The 19,410-nt window shown below is 42.1% G+C and overlaps 1 protein-coding gene across 7 annotated transcripts in view; it reads left to right on the top strand.

Annotated features, from left to right (window-relative positions):
* EFCAB6 (EF-hand calcium binding domain 6) overlaps nucleotides 1-19,410 on the top strand; it is a 251,139-nt gene that overhangs the window by 91,340 nt on the left and 140,389 nt on the right. For all 7 annotated transcript variants that reach the window (XM_047868126.1, XM_047868128.1, XM_047868127.1 and 4 more), the window contains one exon: nucleotides 1,022-1,170. In XM_047868126.1, the coding sequence (XP_047724082.1) occupies nucleotides 1,022-1,170 (149 nt within the window). The remainder of the gene's footprint in view (nucleotides 1-1,021; nucleotides 1,171-19,410) is intronic.

The following is a 19,410-nucleotide window of genomic DNA, read 5'->3' as shown; positions in this document are numbered from 1 at the left end:
CCCCAAAAGAGAGAGGGGCAGATGCAGGCACATTTTGGGTTGGTTCTGTGCAACTTTCGAAGAGGTCTAGGCCCTGAGATTCTCTAAATATTTTTAAAGATTTTGCCGTTAGATTTCTGACGTTCCTGTGCAAGCTTTGGGAATGTCAGTAAATCTGCTTCTTATTCCTATAGTGGGTAGAGATTCTTGTACATGTATTTCCATGTTCCAGCAGGTTTTATGTTTGTTTGTTTGTTTGTTTTTCTAAGAAAGTCACCTTATACCCCAAGTTGATGGTTATTTTGTTTCTCACTGAAGTCAAGAAAGACCGAATTCAGACAAAGTGAAGAGGGTTGGAAATATTGGAGAATCTTGTTATTACTCAATAATAAACAGCAGGAAAAACCTTTGGAAATAAAACCCATCTTCATAGTATTTTTATGAGTCATATAAAAATCAGCGGTTAACCGGCTCTACTGAATTTTAGAAGTTCCATAAAGCAAAACTCATTCACCCTGATTCCTTGTGATTCCCCATTTAAAAAAAGAAGAAGAATTAAAGGAATGCACAACGTGTGCTCTGTTTATGCAGCCTTTATATTAATGAGTTTCTTTACTCTGAAAGCTACTTCTGTTCTTAATAAAATGTCGCCGCCTTTTTTGTTTGATTGACCTGATTTAATCAAGAGACACGTAGCATGGGCTCACAGTAGGAATGGCTTGAAAGTATATTAAGAAAGATGTATCAAACTGGCACATCCAGCGAATATTTTTAGCTCTGAAATTTGAGGTGGAGCTATTATATGTGCTGTTTTTCCCGGAGAAACTTGTCTACCCTGTCAGTTGAGTAGCGGTGACTGGGGATAGTGTTCTGTAGCGAGCTCATCAATTAAACATTTGAAGTTCAGTACATGCCACCATAACCTTTTTGATCAGTTTTTGGAGGGGAAAAATGTGACGAGGTTTTGGTAAAAATAAGCTGGTTGAATAGCGCTTGAAGTGGGTTTCTGTGAATGCAATGCTCGAATTTTTATTCCCTGCAGCTTTCCAAGTCCTATGGAAAGGTTGAAAGAGCCCTGAGTGCAGGGGACCCCTCTAAAAGTGGCTGTGTGTCTTTGAATTACCTAAAGATTGTCTTCGACACCTTTGTGTACCGATTACCAAGGAGGATTTTTATCCAGTTAATGAAGAGGTAAGAGTCCCATTGTTTCCTTGACACTTTTTTCCCCCCCCAAACGTCAGCCAGGAGAATACGGCACAGCTTCATTTATTTTTTATTAATGTCTTCTACTTTTTTTTAGTGAAGATTTCAAACACATGCAAAAGTAAAGAGAATAATATAATGAATCCACTAAGGTACTCAGCTTCAACAGTCAACTCATGGTCAATCATTTATCTTCTTGCCCATTTTTCCTTAACCCTGGATATTTTTGAAACAAATACCAGACATCATATTTCATTGAAAAGATCTCACTATGTCTTTCTAAAAGATAAGAAGTTTTTTTTTTTAATTTTAATGTTTTATTTTTGAGAGAGAGAGAGAGTACAAGCAGGGGAAGGGACAGAGAGAGAGAGAGAGAGAGAGAGAGAGACAGAATCCAAAGCAGGCGAGAGAGAGAGAGAGAGAGAGAGAATCCAAGGCAGGTGAGAGAGAGAGAGAGAGAGAGAGAGAGAGAGAGACAGAATCCAAAGCAGGCTCCAGGCTCTGAGCTGTTAGCACAGAGCCCGACGTGGGGCTCAAACTTGTGAACCGTGAGATCATGACCTGAGCTGAAGCCAGATGCTTAACTGACTGAGCCACCCAGGCGCCCCAAGAAGTCTTTTTAAGAACATGGTGGTGGGGCGCCTGGGTGGCGCAGTCGGTTAAGCGTCCGACTTCAGCCAGGTCGCGATCTCGCGGTCCGTGAGTTCGAGCCCCGCGTCGGGCTCTGGGCTGACGGCTCGGAGCCTGGAGCCTGCTTCCGATTCTGTGTCTCTCTCTCTCTCTGCCCTTCGCCCGTTCATGCTCTGTCTCTCTCTGTCCCAAAAATAAATAAACGTTGAAAAAAAAAATTAAAAAAAAAAAAAAAGAACATGGTGGAAATACTGGTTTCACACCTAATAGAATTATCAATAATAGTAATACATACCTAGCCAGGGTTCAAATCTAACAGATTGTCCCAGATTTTCTTTTACAGTTTGAGTCAGGATCCAAATGAGGTCTGTACATTACAATAGATTGATTTGCCACAATTCTTTTTTTTTTGGTCTGTAGGGTCTCTCTCCATTTGTTAATTTGTTCCCTTATGAGGCATTTATAGAAGCCTGGATTGTTTATTACCTGGAGTTTCTTGCAACTGACATCTGACAACCGACATCTACAGTGACATTAACATGTTCTCCTGTCTCCCTCTCCCACCCTCTCCTGCCCCTAAATGGATAGATACACAGATATCTGTTCAGTTGTTCTGGCAACAATACTTCATAGGCAGTGGCAGCGAATGTGGACTGGTTGTCTCTCTTTTTGTGGTGTTAGCAGCCATGGTTGAAAGTACTTCTCTCCACGAATTCACTGGGGATTATAAGGTGGTGATATTTCACATCTATCCTTTCTTCTTTTATTGGTTGGAGTGCTTCTGTAATGAAAGCTTTCCCTCTTCAACTACTTGGCGACAGTGAGACACAGCTGGTCTAAGAAAGGCACAATGTCCTTTCACTTACCACCTTCCAAAATAGTGAATTGGTTTCTTAGCATACTCCGTAAGCGAGCAGTGAGTGGTTTTTCCTAACTTACCACAAACTCATGAATGGGAACATATTTGATGTGTTGCAGTTCATCAGTGTTCTCACTGATACTCAGTCGTTCCATCTTGGCCAGCGGGACCTCCTCAGTTGGCTCCCGAGACCTGTTGGTGCGACCCTGATCGTCCCCAATAGGTCTCTTCCTTTCCGACATGGCAAAATGCTCCTGGCTCTTCTGGGACATCTCTTGCCCTCAACCTGGAATCAGCCATTTCTCTAAGGATCGGGATAATTGGCGGACACCTCGGGTTCTCTGGAAAGGAGAGGCAAGAGAGGAGGAGAAGGAAGAAAGACTGTTAAGTGAGGCCAGCTAGACCCATTCTCCACAGCCTCCTCTTTCCTTCTCAGAGGTGAACCCTGTGTATTGCCACTCTGGCTTCTAGAGTAAAAAGCAAGGTTTGGCCCTAGGAGTGAGTATTCCCATGGCTCAGAAAACAGCTGTTTTTCTGCCTGTACATGGTGACGATTTTTAAGAATTGCTCTGCTGAATAACTAAAAGCCATATAGTCATTTCTTTGTATTTCGTTTTCAAAATTACACAAGTCATAATTTAATGGCAATAATGAAACTGAGGAGCAGAAAGTCACAATACACCTTCTATAACAAATTTACCGTGTTCGTGTTTCCACATTCCCTTCACCTGTATCCACATACGTATATCATTTTTATGTGTTTGTAATGAGTGTGCCTCTACAGTTTTACATTGTGCTTTTTCAATGGGAATGCCAATTGTAGACACTCATCCTGTTGGGTTCATAGTCTTCCAACTTATCATTTGAACGGAGGCCTATTGCGTCCCTTTCTCTGCCAGATATCGTGGGAGGTGCTAGGAATATGGAAATAAATACCAAGTAGTCGCACAGCAACGGGGTTCAGCAGAGGAATGGCAGCTATGAAGACCACCGTGGACTCTCAGAGTGTACTTGTCAGGATGCCAAGGGCAGCCAGGTTTGCACTGTTGTGACAACCTGTTCTGACCAGGGACCCAGGGATTTCTGAGTCGTGCCTCTGTCACATTCACCCCGAATTCCCAGTGGAACCGGGCACAAGGGAACAACAGCAAGCGAATACCCAAGTACGATACTTTGAATATCGTTTTAACGTTTCTTCATTTTCGAGAGACAGAGACAGAGCGCGAGCGGGGGAGGAGCAGAGAGAGAGGGAGACGCAGAATCCCAAGCAGGCTCCAGGCTCCGAGCTGTCAGCACAGAGCCCGACGCGGGGCTCGAACCCACGGACGGTGAGATCATGATCTGATCCCAAGTCGGACGCTCAACCGACTGAGCTACGCAGGCGCCCCCTAGTACTGATATTTTGAATTGTAAGTTAGGTTTGTCTTCTGGTGCACATATCTGCCAGTAAAGGTTTGTCCTGTCTTCCTGATCAACTGTTCCCTTTATAATTATGTAGTTATCTTTCTATCCCTCTGGCTTTCATGGTCTATCTTATCTAGTACTAAAATATCCATAACAGTTTTCTTTGGATTAGTATTTGTCCAGTATATCTTGTCTCACTCTTATTGTCACTCTTTGTGTTTTAGGTGTGTTTCTTGTAAAATAGCATATCTGAATCTTAAAAATTCCAAAATGAACCCCTGGGCCTCTTTAGTGGTCAAGTGTAGTCTGTTTCCATTTATTGTGACGGCCATGGTTGGATTTTTTCCCTCTACCACTGTATTGTTTACTGTCTCTGATTTCTCGGCTCTGTGTTTTTCTCTTTCTCTCCTCCATCGTGTTTGTCTCCGTCCAAGTTTTCCTTCTCACACTTGTGTTCCCCTCCGCTGTCTTGAGAATTAAATATTTTATTTCTATTCTTACAGAGGAGGTGACCCTTAAATTTTTAACATGTGTTCTCAACTTAGAAAGCCCAAAGTTCACAATATTTCTACCGTCCTGAATATAACGAGCAGCTTCAACTTACATGTTACCAACGGCTAGTGTTTTCATGCAGCCTTGTCCTGACAACACCCAAATTAGTCATTATTATTGTATTTTTTTATACAATCCGTGTTTGTTTAGGCTTTCCCGTGTTTGCCGGTCTGTTTGCTCATCCCTGCTTCTTAAATCTCACCCCTCCTTCAGAATTCAATTTCCTGAAGTATATCCTGTAGTAGTCCTTTAAGTGAGGTGCTGTGAGTGGTGGGTTCAGTCTTGTTTTCAAAAATGTCTATTTTCTACTTACTCTTTAATGAAGATTTTGCAGGGAATACAATCCTTGTCTGAGAGCTATTTTCTTGTAGCACTTCAGAGACATTCTTCCCGGTCGTCTGGCCTCTAGTGTTGTTGTTGAGAGTCTGCTGTCTAATTACCAGTACTTTCTAAGTGATCTGTTTTTTCTTTTTTCTGGTTGCCTTCAAGATTTTCTATTTTTGTTGCTTTACGGTTTCCCCATGATGTGTCTTGCTAGCGATGTCTATTTATTTAACCTTCCCAGCCACATGCTGTCTCATGGTGAGGATGAGTATTTTTCACGAATTCTAGAACATTCGCGGCTGTTGTTCTTTGAGGATTGTCTCTACCCCTTTCTCACCGGTCTTTTCTTCTAGAAGTCTCATTAAATATTTGTTGAACCTCCTCCTTCTATTTTTTTCCTCGTCTCCTAGACGCTTTGGCACTTCCCATGTCTTTGTCTGGGCGCCATTCTGACTCTTTTCCTAGAATCTATTTTGGTTCACTGACTCTCTGCCATGCCAGATCTCCTCCTGGTCTTGCACAGTCCAGGTCTCCTATGCCCAAATGAGCATTAAACCCCAGCCTCTTAGTGCCAGCATGAGATCCCAGGGCTTCCTGTAGCACAGCCTGCCCTGTCCGGGTCTGATGCACTCCCTGGGCTCTCGTGGCCATAACTCACATTCCCACTGCACCAAAGTCCATTCCCTCCATGCCTCTAGCACCTGTGCATTTCCCCTTCTTGTTTTCAACTTCCGCCGTATGTTTTAAAATGATCTTGTTGATGTATTTATTCCAGTAGTCATTGAAATTTTTGATGTGTTTGTTGATATATTTCTGTGATGAGACCAGGAGGCTTGGGGAGAGATCCACTGTGTTGCCAGAAATCTTACCTTAATGTGTTCATGCTGGCTGGGAAGTTAGAAAAGTCTCCAGAGAGTCAACAGAACTGAATGGGAGCTTTGAGAGGTGAAGAGGAGTTTCCCACACGGGTGGCCGGAGAAAGACATTCCATCCAGAGGAATCAAACAGCACGTCACAGGGACTGGTTTGATGGGGTCACGATCCCTTGTTAGGGCTCTTTAACTTTATATACCAACATGTTTTTAACCATTACACTGCATTTGAGTCTTTAGTCTCTTTTTAGTTTTGCATATGTTTGTTTGTTCATTTGCTCAGCCAGCCCACAGATCGTTCTGGAGCCTGTACTGTGTAACCTGGCACTGTGCTCACTGGGGGCCCAATGGAGAGGAGGCTATGACCCCTGCCCTCAAAGAATGTTACTTGCTGGCGGGTGAGACAACATGCGGAGACATACCAGTAGTGGAAGGAAGGGCGCAGGGTGACAGGGCTGTGCTGAGAGTGATGGGGAGAACCTTGGACCCTCTGGGACGGCTCTGGAAAGGCCTCTCTGCAAAGGTGAAGTTTAAACAAAGACCTGAGACGTCAGGAGGAGAGCCCTGGGAAGGGCTAACCCATGGACGATGTTCTGGGGCCTGGCAGGAGTTGGCAAGAGGGAGCGAGAGGTGAGGTAGAGGGAAGGCAAGGGCCTGGGAGGGGACTGGGGTCAGGATCATTGCTGAGGGGGTCGAGGACAGGCTTTGAGTCAGATTCAAGGCTAGAGTGTGAATACTTTGGTGCATTTTTATAAGGATTGCCAAATTGCTCTCTGAAAAGATAGTCATGATTTATATTGTCAACATCGTGTGGATGTTCTAGTTTCCTACTCTTTCAAGCACTGAATATTAACATTGTTTTAAAATATTGATAGCTTAAGAGGTATAAAATGGTGCCTCATTATCGTTTTAATTTATATTTCTTGGAGCGATATTGAGCTTGGACATTTCCACGAGCCTGTGTGCTGATTGTTTCTCCCCTGACGTGAATTCTCCTCATGTCCTGATTGGTTAATGCCCCCACTGATGGTTTTTTAAGTCAATTTTATCACCTTTTTGTTTAACAATGTTTTATAATTAATTAATTATTAAGAGAGAACCCTTTTCTGTCATAAGCAGAATATTTTCTTGTAGATATTTTTCCCAGCTTGCCGCTTCCCTTTTTCATTTATGTGATACCTCATTGTTTAGAAGTTTACATTTTAATGTAATCAAATACATTAATCTTCTTTGGGGATGTCTTCTGTTGCTTAATCTATGAATTCATCATTCTTACTCAGCCTTGAGAAAAACGCTTTCTACTCTGCTTGTTTTTTTTTTTTTTATTCTTTGAAAACAAAATACTTTAATCCATCTTGACATAAGGTGGGTATCCAAATTAAATTTTTTTTCCCAAATAGATAATCTATTTTACCACCACCACTTGTGAAATAATTCTTTCCCCATTGTTTCTTTTTTTTTTTTTTTAATTTTTTTTTCAACGTTTATTTATTTTTGGGACAGAGAGAGACAGAGCATGAATGGGGGAGGGGCAGAGAGAGAGGGAGACACAGAATCGGAAACAGGCTCCAGGCTCTGAGCCATCAGCCCAGAGCCTGACGCGGGGCTCGAACTCACGGACCGCGAGATCGTGACCTGAGCTGAAGTCGGACGCTTAACCAACTGCGCCACCCAGGCGCCCCTCCCCATTGTTTCTAATGTCTGCTTTGTCAGGCATTTGATTCTTTCCACAATTTGGTTTAACGTGTCCTTCTAGTGTGTTCTATCAGTCTAGCTTTCTCTTGTATGTGGACGTTTCTATCCAGTGCTCGGTCTACACTGACCCATCCAACTGCCCTTTTATTTTCTGTTTTACCTTTAGAAAGGACATTGGGTTCCCTGCACTGTCACAGTTATTTCTTGAATTTCGTCATTATGTCACCTCCTAGAAAGAGAGAATCTGCAGGATTCTACCATGAAAGCATTGGCCCTCACAAAACCGGCTTTAGAGGTGGGACTGGGGACCTGCAGTGAGTGACATTGTTTACTTACCACGACAAGTCCATGATTGTGTTGGGCCAATTCTGTATGGCTTTCGTATCTAAAAAACGAGTGAGAAGTTTACTAAAAAATCGGTACACAAGTGTTCACAGCAGCTCTATTCCTCATTGCCCCAAATTGGAACCAGCCCAGATGTCCCTGAGCAGGTGATTGGGTAGGCAATCCGGTTCATCTATACGCTGGCGTATTTCTCAGCAATAGGAGGGAGTGGATGAATCTCAGAGACATTCGAAGGGAGTTGGTCTCGAAGGTTGCTACTCTAGGATCCTGTCTAGGTGACATTGTGGAAAAGGTGGGACAAGAGGATTGGAGAAGGGGTCAGTGGTTTCCAGGACTCAAGGAGGGGGAGGCCTGGCTCCAGAAGGGCAGCATGAGGAGGTTTTGGGGTGGTGGGGCCTTTCTGCATCCTGGGTGCGGCGGTGGTTGTGTGAATCCGAACATGTTAAAACCCCTAAAAGTATATACACCAAAGGAAAAAGTCCATTTCAGTGCATTTTAATTGGCTAAATAAAATTTTTAAATATGTCCTTTAAAAAAAAAAAAAGGCAAACAACACAGTAAAGAATAAGGCAGGAAGTAAAATAAAATCTAAACCCTCATACTAAAATAGTTTGAAAAATTATTCTTACTATCCAATTCAAGAATGGATAGTATAGGGGGAAAAAGTCATCTTTTTGAATTTGTTGTTTTTTTAAAAAAATACTCAAGATCTGGGGCGCCTGGGTGGCGCGGTCGGTTAAGCGTCCGACTTCAGCCAGGTCACGATCTCGCGGTCCGTGAGTTCGAGCCCCGCATCAGGCTCTGGGCTGATGGCTCAGAGCCTGGAGCCTGTTTCCGATTCTGTGTCTCCCTCTCTCTCTGCCCCTCCCCTGTTCATGCTCTGTCTCTCTCTGTCCCAAAAATAAATAAACATTGAAAAAAAAAAAAATTAAAAAAAAAAAATACTCAAGATCTAGGGCCTAAATTAAAACCTCTAACATCTTGGTAATAAGACATAAAATCTTGATCCAAATAATATTTTAGAGATTTAAAAAATCTGTTTTCCTTATACATATATATACATATATATGTGTGTATATATACATATACATATACATATACATATACATATACATATACATATACATGTATATGTGTGTGTGTGTGTATATATATATATATATTTTTTTTAACGTAATGGTAGGCTTTAATTGAACAGCTCACTTGACCTTTATTGCTAACATGCTGTGTTTTCAATGTCACCTAGGCTTTTATATAAGACACAGCTGGTAAAAGGTGTTTAAATATGAAGAGTGAGGTTTGAGGGAGAGCCGAGAGGGTGGAATAAACGGGCTGACTTGCTATAACTTGCCTATTCACCAGATGCTTCCTCCATCCAACATGCGAGCAGGTTCTCGCTCAGAAACATCTCCTGGTGAGAATTTTCCCATTCACTCTGGTAACATTACTGGCCTGACGGAAGCCATAGAAGCAGACACAATAAGCCATTTAGCCCAAATCACATTAAATGTAGAAGCAACACCCAGTATCGCTTCTCGGCCTTTTGGCTAAGATCAAGTGAAACAATACCCAGTGGTATATTTTCAGTTACCGCCCAACCTCTTTGACCCACACGTCTAGGATCCCTTCCGCCTGTGGGACATTCTGGAAAAGGCAAAACAATAGGAACAGAAGAGAGATCAGTGGTTGCCAGGACTGGAGGAGAGGAGGGTGTGACTCCAGGGGGCAACCCAAGGGAGGTTTTAGGGCAAGGGAGCTGAGAAGGGTGGGGATGGTCAGAGGAAGAATATCCAGTACCAACTACCGTTCTGAGCCTCAGCAGACTTTCAGGGATAACAAAACAAAACAAAACAAAACACACCTTGTCCTCTGTAGGGATGAAAACCTTGTATCTCCAAAGCAGGAGCTACTCAAGGTCCCGCTTCCTACCTGGAATCTAAAATGTTAGCTACTGTTAGTGTTAGTTAGTCCCTCACATAAGGAAGTGAGGGAAATAGGAAAACACAAACAACATATAAAAGAGTCTCTAAACTCACATTACTGTACCTGGTCATGAGATCTGAGTTGATAATTATAGTGTCCTCCTTCCATCATCCATTCTCTGTCCCCCCTACTTTCTCTGCCAACATCTTTGCTGGACAGCGCTGTCCACCTGCTGGGGTCCCCAACCTTCATTTCACAGGATCTCAGTCCTTGGTGGCCATCTCTTTATTGGGCTGCCTCAGCTGGCTTACTGCACGGAATGTGGTCTATAGAAAAAGCACCCTAACCCCTAGGGATTTCCTCTCAGCTGACTCTGTAGTTGAATCACCAGCAAGGTACCAACCGTTCTATCAAGTCTGTTCTGGCGATGGGTTATGTGACAAGACAAGTGTGTTCTGTGGAGCTGAGGTTATTGCCATCCCGTCACCACCATCAAATGAGTCCCTTCGTTACTCTGATGCATGGGACATCACGGTGATGGATCAAACATTCTGGAGGTCCGTGGATGATGGTAATGGAAAAAGCATTTCAGGCAGGGAAGGCAAATTTGTATCTAGGATATGTATGGAGACAAATCACTGCTCCCTCCACGATGAAGGGGCCCAATGTAATCTTTGCCAGGTGACTGGAAAGCCCACCTGGAGAAAGGGACCATATGAGGTTCAGCGCTGGCCTCTGCTGTTGTTGGCAGGCTGAGTACTTAGCTGGGCAGTAGCCAACTCAGCTTTATGATGAGAAGTCCATATTTTCAGACCAAGGCACAGCCCCTATTCCTGTCTCCATGAGCACATTTGTATGGAAGTCCATGAACAAGCACCAGTTGCCTGGGCAAAGCGACTGACTGTCACCTGCAGGAACAGGTCAACTTTCCTCCTAATAATCCATGTGGGTGCCTCCCAGTGGGGCACTTACGTGGGCCATAAATACCTTTACAAGCTGTGCTGCTTTTCTTTGATGAGTCAACAATTTATACTACAGCCTGGGCCTTCTGCAATCGCTTTTTCTTACGCGACGCCCCACTCAGAACTGCTGGGTTGCCCAAGAACAGCAGAACAGATCAGAATAGCAGGACAAAATTGTCTCCGAAATCCAGAGACACCCTTCAAGCATATGAGTCTTTTTTGTGTGATGGGTGGTAAGAGACTTATCAACTGGTCTTTCACTTTATTTTTTTTTATTTTTTAATTTTTTTAATATGAAATTTATTGTCAAATTGGTTTCCATACAACACCCAGTGCTCATCCCAACAGGTGCCCTCCTCAATACCCATCACCCACCCCCCATCAACCCTCAGCTTGTTCTCAGTTTTTAAGAGTCTCTTATGCTTTGGCTCTCTCCCACTCTAACCTTTTTTTTTTTTCTTCCCCTACCCCGTGGTCTTCTGAGTTTCTCAGGATCCACATAAGAGTGAAACCATATGGTATCTGTCTTTCTCTGTATGGCTTATTTCACTTAGCATCACACTCTCCAGTTCCATCCACGTTGCTACAAAAGGCCATATTTCATTCTTTCTCATTGCCACGTAGTATTCCATTGTGTATATAAACCACAATTTCTTTATCCATTCATCAGTTGATGGACATTTAGGCTCTTTACATAATTCGGGTATTGTTGAGAGTGCTGCTATAAATGGTCTTTCACTTTAGAGGGACTATTCCAACATGCCTCAGACATCTGGATCCCTAAAAATGTTACTAGAATGGCAGACCCTTAAAGTTTCTTGGGGTTTATCTTCTCCCCCTTTCTGAGGCCTCTGGGATATTTGTTATTTCCTTCTTAGTAGGTGCAGTTAATAAGATATCATCATGCAGTGGGCCAGTGTGGTGTCTATTGCACATCATAACAATACAGAGACTTGGTAAATATCTATAGGACCCTCTGGGCAAGCCTTGCTCAGAGTTCCTTCACATTATATTATGGCAGGAAGCAGGTGAGTTGACGTAGTCCTGAGACAAGGTTGAAGGTATAGTGATCTCCCTGCCATATAAAGGAAAACTGTTGAAAAGGGAATTGAAAAATTAGCATTTGATACGTCCATAGCTCCATACCAGCTGCCAGGGGCTGTGTTGATTTGCATGTGTGATTGGCATCATCACTTGATTAAATTTGCAATCATCCATAATCATTTTCAAATATCCAAGTAGTTTTTGCATTGGGACACAGTGATTTGGATGGCATATGGTAGAAATCAACCCCTTGCCCTGTCTTTTACTCTTTGATGCACCCCAGGGAAGTTGTATACTTTTTAAACTCTGCTGAAGAGTTGGATCTTCTACTTGGTCCATCATAGCCCCTTATTTCATGGATCAAAGAACAGATGTGAGGATTTGCAGTGACCAAGAATATTTATTTCTGTTATCTATTCTGAGTCTAGAGAAGTAACCACAGGGGGGTCTGTCACCTTACTGGACCCACTAGGACATGGACTTGGGCTTCCTCTATCCTCCACAGCCTCCAGTCTGACCCAGCAGACCATGTTGGCACTTTGGTTCTCCGTGAATTATCATTAGTTCAGAGCCACTATGTAATAACCCTGAGTGGTCTAGGTATTTTCTTTCCCTTAATGCGTAGCCATTGTGGTAATTGGCTGAAGGATCTTCCGGGCAGGATTTGAAGGAAGATTCTCTGGACCCTCTGGGCAAGGTTTAAAGGAAAATTCTCAGTATATGTGTATGGCTGTATTGCAGGGTTGCTCCTCAAAGGTATCCAGATGGCCCCTTAGTTAAGGGGCTCTGTATCCGTGAATTGGTTTTGGTCCGTGACCTGGGGAAGAGGTCATGAATTCCCACTTTCATGACTCAATTCAGGCTTCTGCCCATCAGACCTGGAATTTTCTGTGCATTCTGTATATATCAGGCAGCACCTTAGTCTTTCCCAAGGACCTTGTGTTCATTAAGCTAGTGCCAGAAATCCTTGTGCCCTGAAACACCCGAATGATGCCATGACTTCCTGTGGTAAGCACTCCCCAGGTGTAGCTCCAGAAGAAAGTTTCCCAGCTCCCAACAATAGGACATCTCCTAGCTGTGAGTGTGTTTCACTTAACGTCATGAATATCCGTGAGAGGAATATGTGGGACTTCCTACACTTGCCTTGTTTGCCGAATAATGCCGCCCTAGGTGGTCACAGTGGCACTGTGCATGGGCCATCTCTGTGCTCCACTGCCACTCAGGCCTGTCCGTCTCAGGCCCCCATTCCCCTCTCCTAGACCCGTGGTTCTGATTTTCGGTATGATGGCACACTGGAATGGGGCGATAGGCTGTGCAGTGTGGAATGTGTTGCGAGTGATGTGTTACTGACTACTAATAAAGTTAAAATATGCAAGTGACTTTGTTTTCTGGCAAAGTACAGCGGTTGTCCCTGAGCTAACACCGCCTTCAGTTACTTGCATGGCCTTGTCTTTGAAGAGAGAAAGGGGCAGGTTACAGCTAATGTTAGAACGTTCCCGTACCCTGGCAAGGTGTGTGCGCGCGCACAACTCACACTGAGTTGGTGAGATGAACCGATCGTTGTGGGAACAGAGGGGAGAGTGAGTACTTCTGGCAGGTGAGCCGGGAGGTGGGGGGGGGGCATTTGTCCAGGACACTGGCAGCAGCAGTGTGGATTGGGACTTGGCAAGGCCCTGGCTATGATCTCCTTTCATCCACAAGACAGTTCGAGCCTGTATCTCACGTAGTTTGCTTGGTCCATCAGCTTCCCTCCCTCCTCCAGAGTTTCTTTGGCTTTCTGGTGGAGTTTGATTACCTTGGCTGGTTTACTGTGTGGTCCCTTTCTCTTCAGTGACCTCTAAATCTTGACCCTGTAGTTGTTGTCCTCTCTGTGGCCTCTGGTGGGGCGCCCATAATCTCCCTTCAGAGGATCCTTAGCAATGCAGTGTTGGTGGGCTTGGGAAAGAGGATACACAAGTCACTGAAAGTGCTTTTTCGTACCAACACGTATTGTTGCATCAGAAATAAACAAACCAATGATAAATCGCGATGCATGGGGGCAGACCTACCCCAGACGAGGCATCAGGGAAGACTTCTGGGGGAGATGGCATTTAAGGTGGGTCCTTTATGAAAGCATCAGGCACAAAGAAAGGAAGTCTGCTGTGTCACACACATTCAGAGCATGCCAGTCACATTGTACTTGCTGTGGGACGAAGAGCATCCCAGGCCGACAGAGGCCGGCATGGAATGGGAACTTAATATACTTGAAGACGGGAGGAAGGAGAACAGGTTAGGGGACAGCAATGAAGAGTTTAATACTAGGGACGCCTGGGTGGCTCAGTTGGTTAATTGTTATTGCTTAACCCAGCAATAACAATTAGAAACCTTGGGATCTACAACAACACAGATGAATCTTAAAAACATGGTAAATGAAGGAAGTAGTCAAGCACAAAAGAGTACACGCTGTATGATTATTCCATTTACGGGAACTCCTAGAAAAGCCAAAACCAGAGTGACCGTGACAGAGAGCGATCACTGGTTGCCGGAGCTGAGGTCAGGGGAGGGGCTGGTTCCAAAGGCCAAGAGTAGAATTTTAGGGTCGTGGAGGTATTCCTTAATACTGGCTGCGGCAGTGGTTAGATAAATATATACAACTGCCAAAACTCATGAAACTATACACTTAGGAATGAATTTTATTTTATGCAACTTATACTGGGGTAAAAGAAAACATTTTTAAAACACAGAAGATCGTCAAAGGACACGAATGAATCACTCACAGAGAAAGTACATAAAACTTTTAAACATGAAAAACGTGTGAGTGCAACAGCAAAGGACACGCAAATCAAAACAGCAGCGAGGACCTGTGCCTTCGCCTATCAGATTGGCAAGGATCTGGAAGTGGCGGTGGGAAATGTGGCAAAAAGCCTCTCACGGACCCTCCCTCATAAGAATAAATTAACACCGGGGCTCCTGGGTGGCTCAGTCGGTTGAGGGTCCGGCTTCGGCTCAGGCCATGATCTCACGGTTTGTGGGTTCGAGCCCCACGTCGGGCTCTGTGCTGACAGCTCGGAGCCTGGAGCCTGCTTCCGATTCTGTGTCTCCCTCTCTCTCTGCCCCTCTCCCACCCATGCTCTGTCTCTCTCTCTCTCCTTCAAAACTAAATTTTAAAAAATTTTTTAAAAAAGAATAAATTAACACCTTTATGAAGTACATTTGAGCAATATGTAGTGAAAACCTTAGACACGTCCACACTTTTGACTCAAGAGTTAACAAACACGTGGCAGCCATTAAAAGTTAATTTCAAAGGTTTTTTAATGACATAAAAAATGCTCCTGATAAATATTGTGAGAAAACAGACCGTAACTGATACCTCATATGATCTCAATGATGTTAAGTATGCATGGAGTATGTGTGCCTGTGCACACAAAGAAATTCTGGAAGGAAATATACTAAAATATCAGTAGCGGTTATCTCTGGCTGTTATAATTATGAGTAAATTATTTTTTTCTTCATGGTTTCCCCTGTTTTCCAGTTTGAGACTGTGCACGTTTTATAATCAACATGAATAAACACATGAATGAAACAATTTTCAATAAATCAGCACACATTTTGCCAGAAATCACATGAGCAACCATTATCCAAAGTCACAAAGATATAGCCAAGTTTTTTCACTCTTAAAAATGTCCCGGGGCACCTGAGTGGCTCAGTCGGTGAAGCGTCTGACTTTGGCTCAGGTCATGATCTCACGGCTCGTGAGTTTGAGCCTCACGTTGGGCCTGGAGCCTGCTTCCAATTCTGTGTCTCCCTCTCTCTCTGCCCCTCCCCTGCTCTCTCTCTCTCTCTCTCTCTCTCTCTCTCTCTCTCTCTCTCTCAAAAATAAACATTTTTAAAAAATGTCCCAGTGGCTCTTTTTTTTTTTTTTTTTTTTTTTGCCTTAGGCAGCTCTCCCTCTGGATTTCTTTTTTAATGTTTTTATTTATTTTAAGAGAGAGACAGAGAGCAGGGAAGGGGCAGAGAGAGAGGGAGAGAGAGAACCCCAACCAGGCTGCATGCTGTCAGTGCAGAGCCCAACTCAGGGCTCCATCTCACAAACTGTGAGATCGTGACCTGAACCAAACTCAAAAGTCAGATGCTTGACCGACTCAGTGTTTGTTTACCACAATTTGTTAATCCTCTCAACAGTTAACAGACGTTTGGGTTGTTTTCAGTTTGGGGTCATTATGCAAGATACTTCTGTGAACATTTACATACAATTCTTTGTGTGGATACATGTTTTCATTTCTCTTGGGTAAATGCCTCCTAGTAAAATTGCTGGGTTGTGTGAGTGTATGTTTGAATTTATAAGACACTGTCAAACCCTTTTCCAAAGTAACTACCATTTTGTAATTCCGTGAGTGACACGTAAGAACTCCAGGAGCTCGACATCCTCATCAATGCTTAGTATTGCCAGTCTGTCTTTTACCCATTTTGGTGTTGTGTAAAGGTATTTCATTCTGACTGAAAATTTTTTCTTAATGTTTATTTTTGAGAGAGAGAGAGAGACAGAGCATGGGTGGGGGAGGGGCAGAGAGAGAGGGGAGACACAGAATCGGAAGCAGGCTCCAGGCTCTGAGCGGTCAGCACAGAGCCTGACGACGGGCTTGAACTCGTGAGCCACGAGATCATGACCTGTGCCGAAGTCAGACGCTTAACCGACTGAGCCACCCAGGCACTCCTCATTCTGCTTTTAATTTGCATTTCCCTGATGACTAATGACGTGGAGACTATTTTCATGTGATTATTAGCCATTCATATATATTCTTTTAAAAAGCATGTGTACAAATCTTTTGCATGCTTTATTGGTTTGTTTATTTCCCTATTGATTTGCAAGTGTTCTTTATATATTCTAGATCTGAGGTTTTTTTGTCGGCTATTTTCACATATTTTCTCAGTGTGGCTTGCTTGTCTCTTTGTATTTTGAAGTACAAAAGTTTTTAATTTTGATAAAGCCTGTTTTATCTATTTAAAAATTTGTCATGGGTAGTTTTTAGGGGAGATCCATTTCTGGATGGTTTTTGAGTATGGTGTGAGGTCAGGTTGGAGGTTCATTTTGTTTCTATCCAGGTATCCCGTTGTCCCAGCAGTCTTTGTTGAAAAGGCTACTATTTCTCTGATGAATTACTTTGCACCTTTGTTGGAAATCAATTGACTATATAAGTATAAGTAGGTTTCTGGACTCTAGGCTCTTCCATTAATCTATAGGATTATTCTCACATCAATGCCACACTGTCTTGATTACTGTAGCTAAGTAGTTTAGTCTTGAAATTAGACTGTGCAAGTCCTCTAGACTTGTTCTTCTCTTTCACAATTGTATGACTATTCTAGGGTCTTTGTGTTTTAGAAGCAGTTTGTCAATATATCGAAGGAAAAAAACCTGCTAGGATTTTAATTGCCAATACATTGGGGAGAATTGCCACTTTAACTATATTCGGTTTTCTACTTCATGGACATGGTATAACTTTCCACTTGTTTAGGTGTTTAATTTTCCTAGGCAAGGTTTTGTTGCTTATAATTCTCAAATATTACACATATGATGTTTATTTCTAAGTATTTTTTATTCAATCGTAAATGAATTTTTAAAATTTCATTTTCCAACTATTCATGGCCAGTAATTAGAAATACAGTGATTTTTGGGTATTTACTTAGAACACTGTGACCTTACTAAATTCACTGGCTAATTAGTTCAAATATTTTTATTGTAGATTTTCTAGTGTTTCTGAATATAATCATGTTGCCTACAAATAAAAGCAAGCTTACATCTTCCTTTGCAATCTGTATGCCTTTTGTTTCTTTTTCTTGTTTTATTTTACTAAGTAGGACATTAAGTGCAATGCTGAGCCGAAATGGCAAAATTGGACATCTTTCTCTTGTTCTGACCTGATCTTAGGTAGAAAGCATTCCATCTTGTAACATAGTGTGATGTTAGCCATGGGTGTCCTCCGGATGCCCTTTATTAGGTTAAGGGAGTTCCTTTCTGTTCCTATTTTGATGGCTTCTTTTTTTATCATATGTGTTGAATTTTGCAAAATTCAAATTTTGCAATTCAATTTTCTGCATCTGTTCTGATATTATGTAATTTCCCTCCATTATTCTATTAACATAGTGAATTATATTGATCAACTTTTAGTTCAGCCAGTTTACATCCTGGGATGAAATCCCACTTGGTCATAATATATAGTATCCTTTTTATATATTTAATTTTATTTGCTGAAATTTTGTTAAAAATTTTTTGCATCTTTTTTCATGAGCGAGATTTGTCTAAAGTTGCCCTTGCTTGTAAAATATTTCTCTTAGTTTGGGATCAGGTTAACATGGGAAAATCTGTTGAGAAATGTTTCCTTCCTCTCTACTTTCTGGCCAACATTATTTATTTTCCTTAAATGTTTGATATAATTCACCTGAGAAGCCATATAGGCCTGAATTTTTATTTTTAGGACTGTTTTAAGATAAAAAAAATTTTTAAATAGAGAATTATTCAAATTTTCTATTTCTTCTTGGGTCATTTTTGGTAATTTGTGTTTTCAACACATTCCATTTCATCTTAATTGTCAAATGGGTTGACATAAAGGTATATATAATAGCCCCTCATTATCCTTTTTAAACGTAACCTTTTACTTCAGAAGTTTTACATTTATATAACTATTGTGGAGATAGTGCAGAGAATTTTCATGTGTCCCACACTCAGCTTCCCCTGTTATTAACATCTTACACTATTAGTATCGTAGATTTTTCCCAATTGATGAATATTGATGTATTATTGTTAACTAGTTAGTCTGTACTTTATTTATATCTCCTCAGTTTTCCCCTAATATCCTTTTTCTGTTCCAGGATATCACGTAGGATACATCCGCCATTACATTTAGTAGTCGTGTGTCCTTAGGCTCCTCTTGGTTCTGACAGTGGCTCAGACTTTCCTTGTTTTTTAACAACCTAGCCTGTTTTGGGGATTATTGGTCAGATATTTTACAGAATGTCCCTCAATTGGGATTTGGCTGATTGGACTGGCGTAATGCGTTTTTGGAAGGAAGACCACAGGGGCAAATTACCATTCTCATTCCATCGTTTCTAGGGTGTAGAGTATTAATATGACTTGCACTGTTGACGTTGCCCTTGATCATGTGGTTTAAGGTAATGTCCTTTTTTGTGAACCTATCTGTGTCTTCATATTAATTGTGCCCTTTTTTGTGACAGCATACATTGGGGTCATAAAGAAGATCCAATTGAAGTGTTTGTTTAGTCCGTTAATATTTAAAGTAATTGTTGATATATTTGGATTTGGATCTCCCTTTTTTGTTTTTTGGTTTTTTGTTTTCTCTTTTTCTTCCTTCTTCTCAGATATTTGGAACATTTTTTGGAATTCCATTTTAATTTTCTTATAGTCTTTTTAGTTATGCTTTTTTAGATAACTTTTCATGGGGACTGTAGTATACATATTTACCTGCTCATCGTTAGCCTGCAACCAGTTGACGCTGTATCACTTCACGTAAAATGCAGAACCCACGTGAGCATATAGGTCGCTGTCCTGCCCCACCGTGCCCTTTATACCATGGGTATTATATGAATTATACTTATCCATATTACAAATGCCACAAAACAATGT

This window comes from Prionailurus viverrinus, chromosome B4, assembly GCF_022837055.1.
Source record: "Prionailurus viverrinus isolate Anna chromosome B4, UM_Priviv_1.0, whole genome shotgun sequence".
Taxonomy (NCBI): domain Eukaryota; kingdom Metazoa; phylum Chordata; class Mammalia; order Carnivora; family Felidae; genus Prionailurus; species Prionailurus viverrinus.
This window is presented reverse-complemented; position numbering and strand designations above follow the sequence as displayed.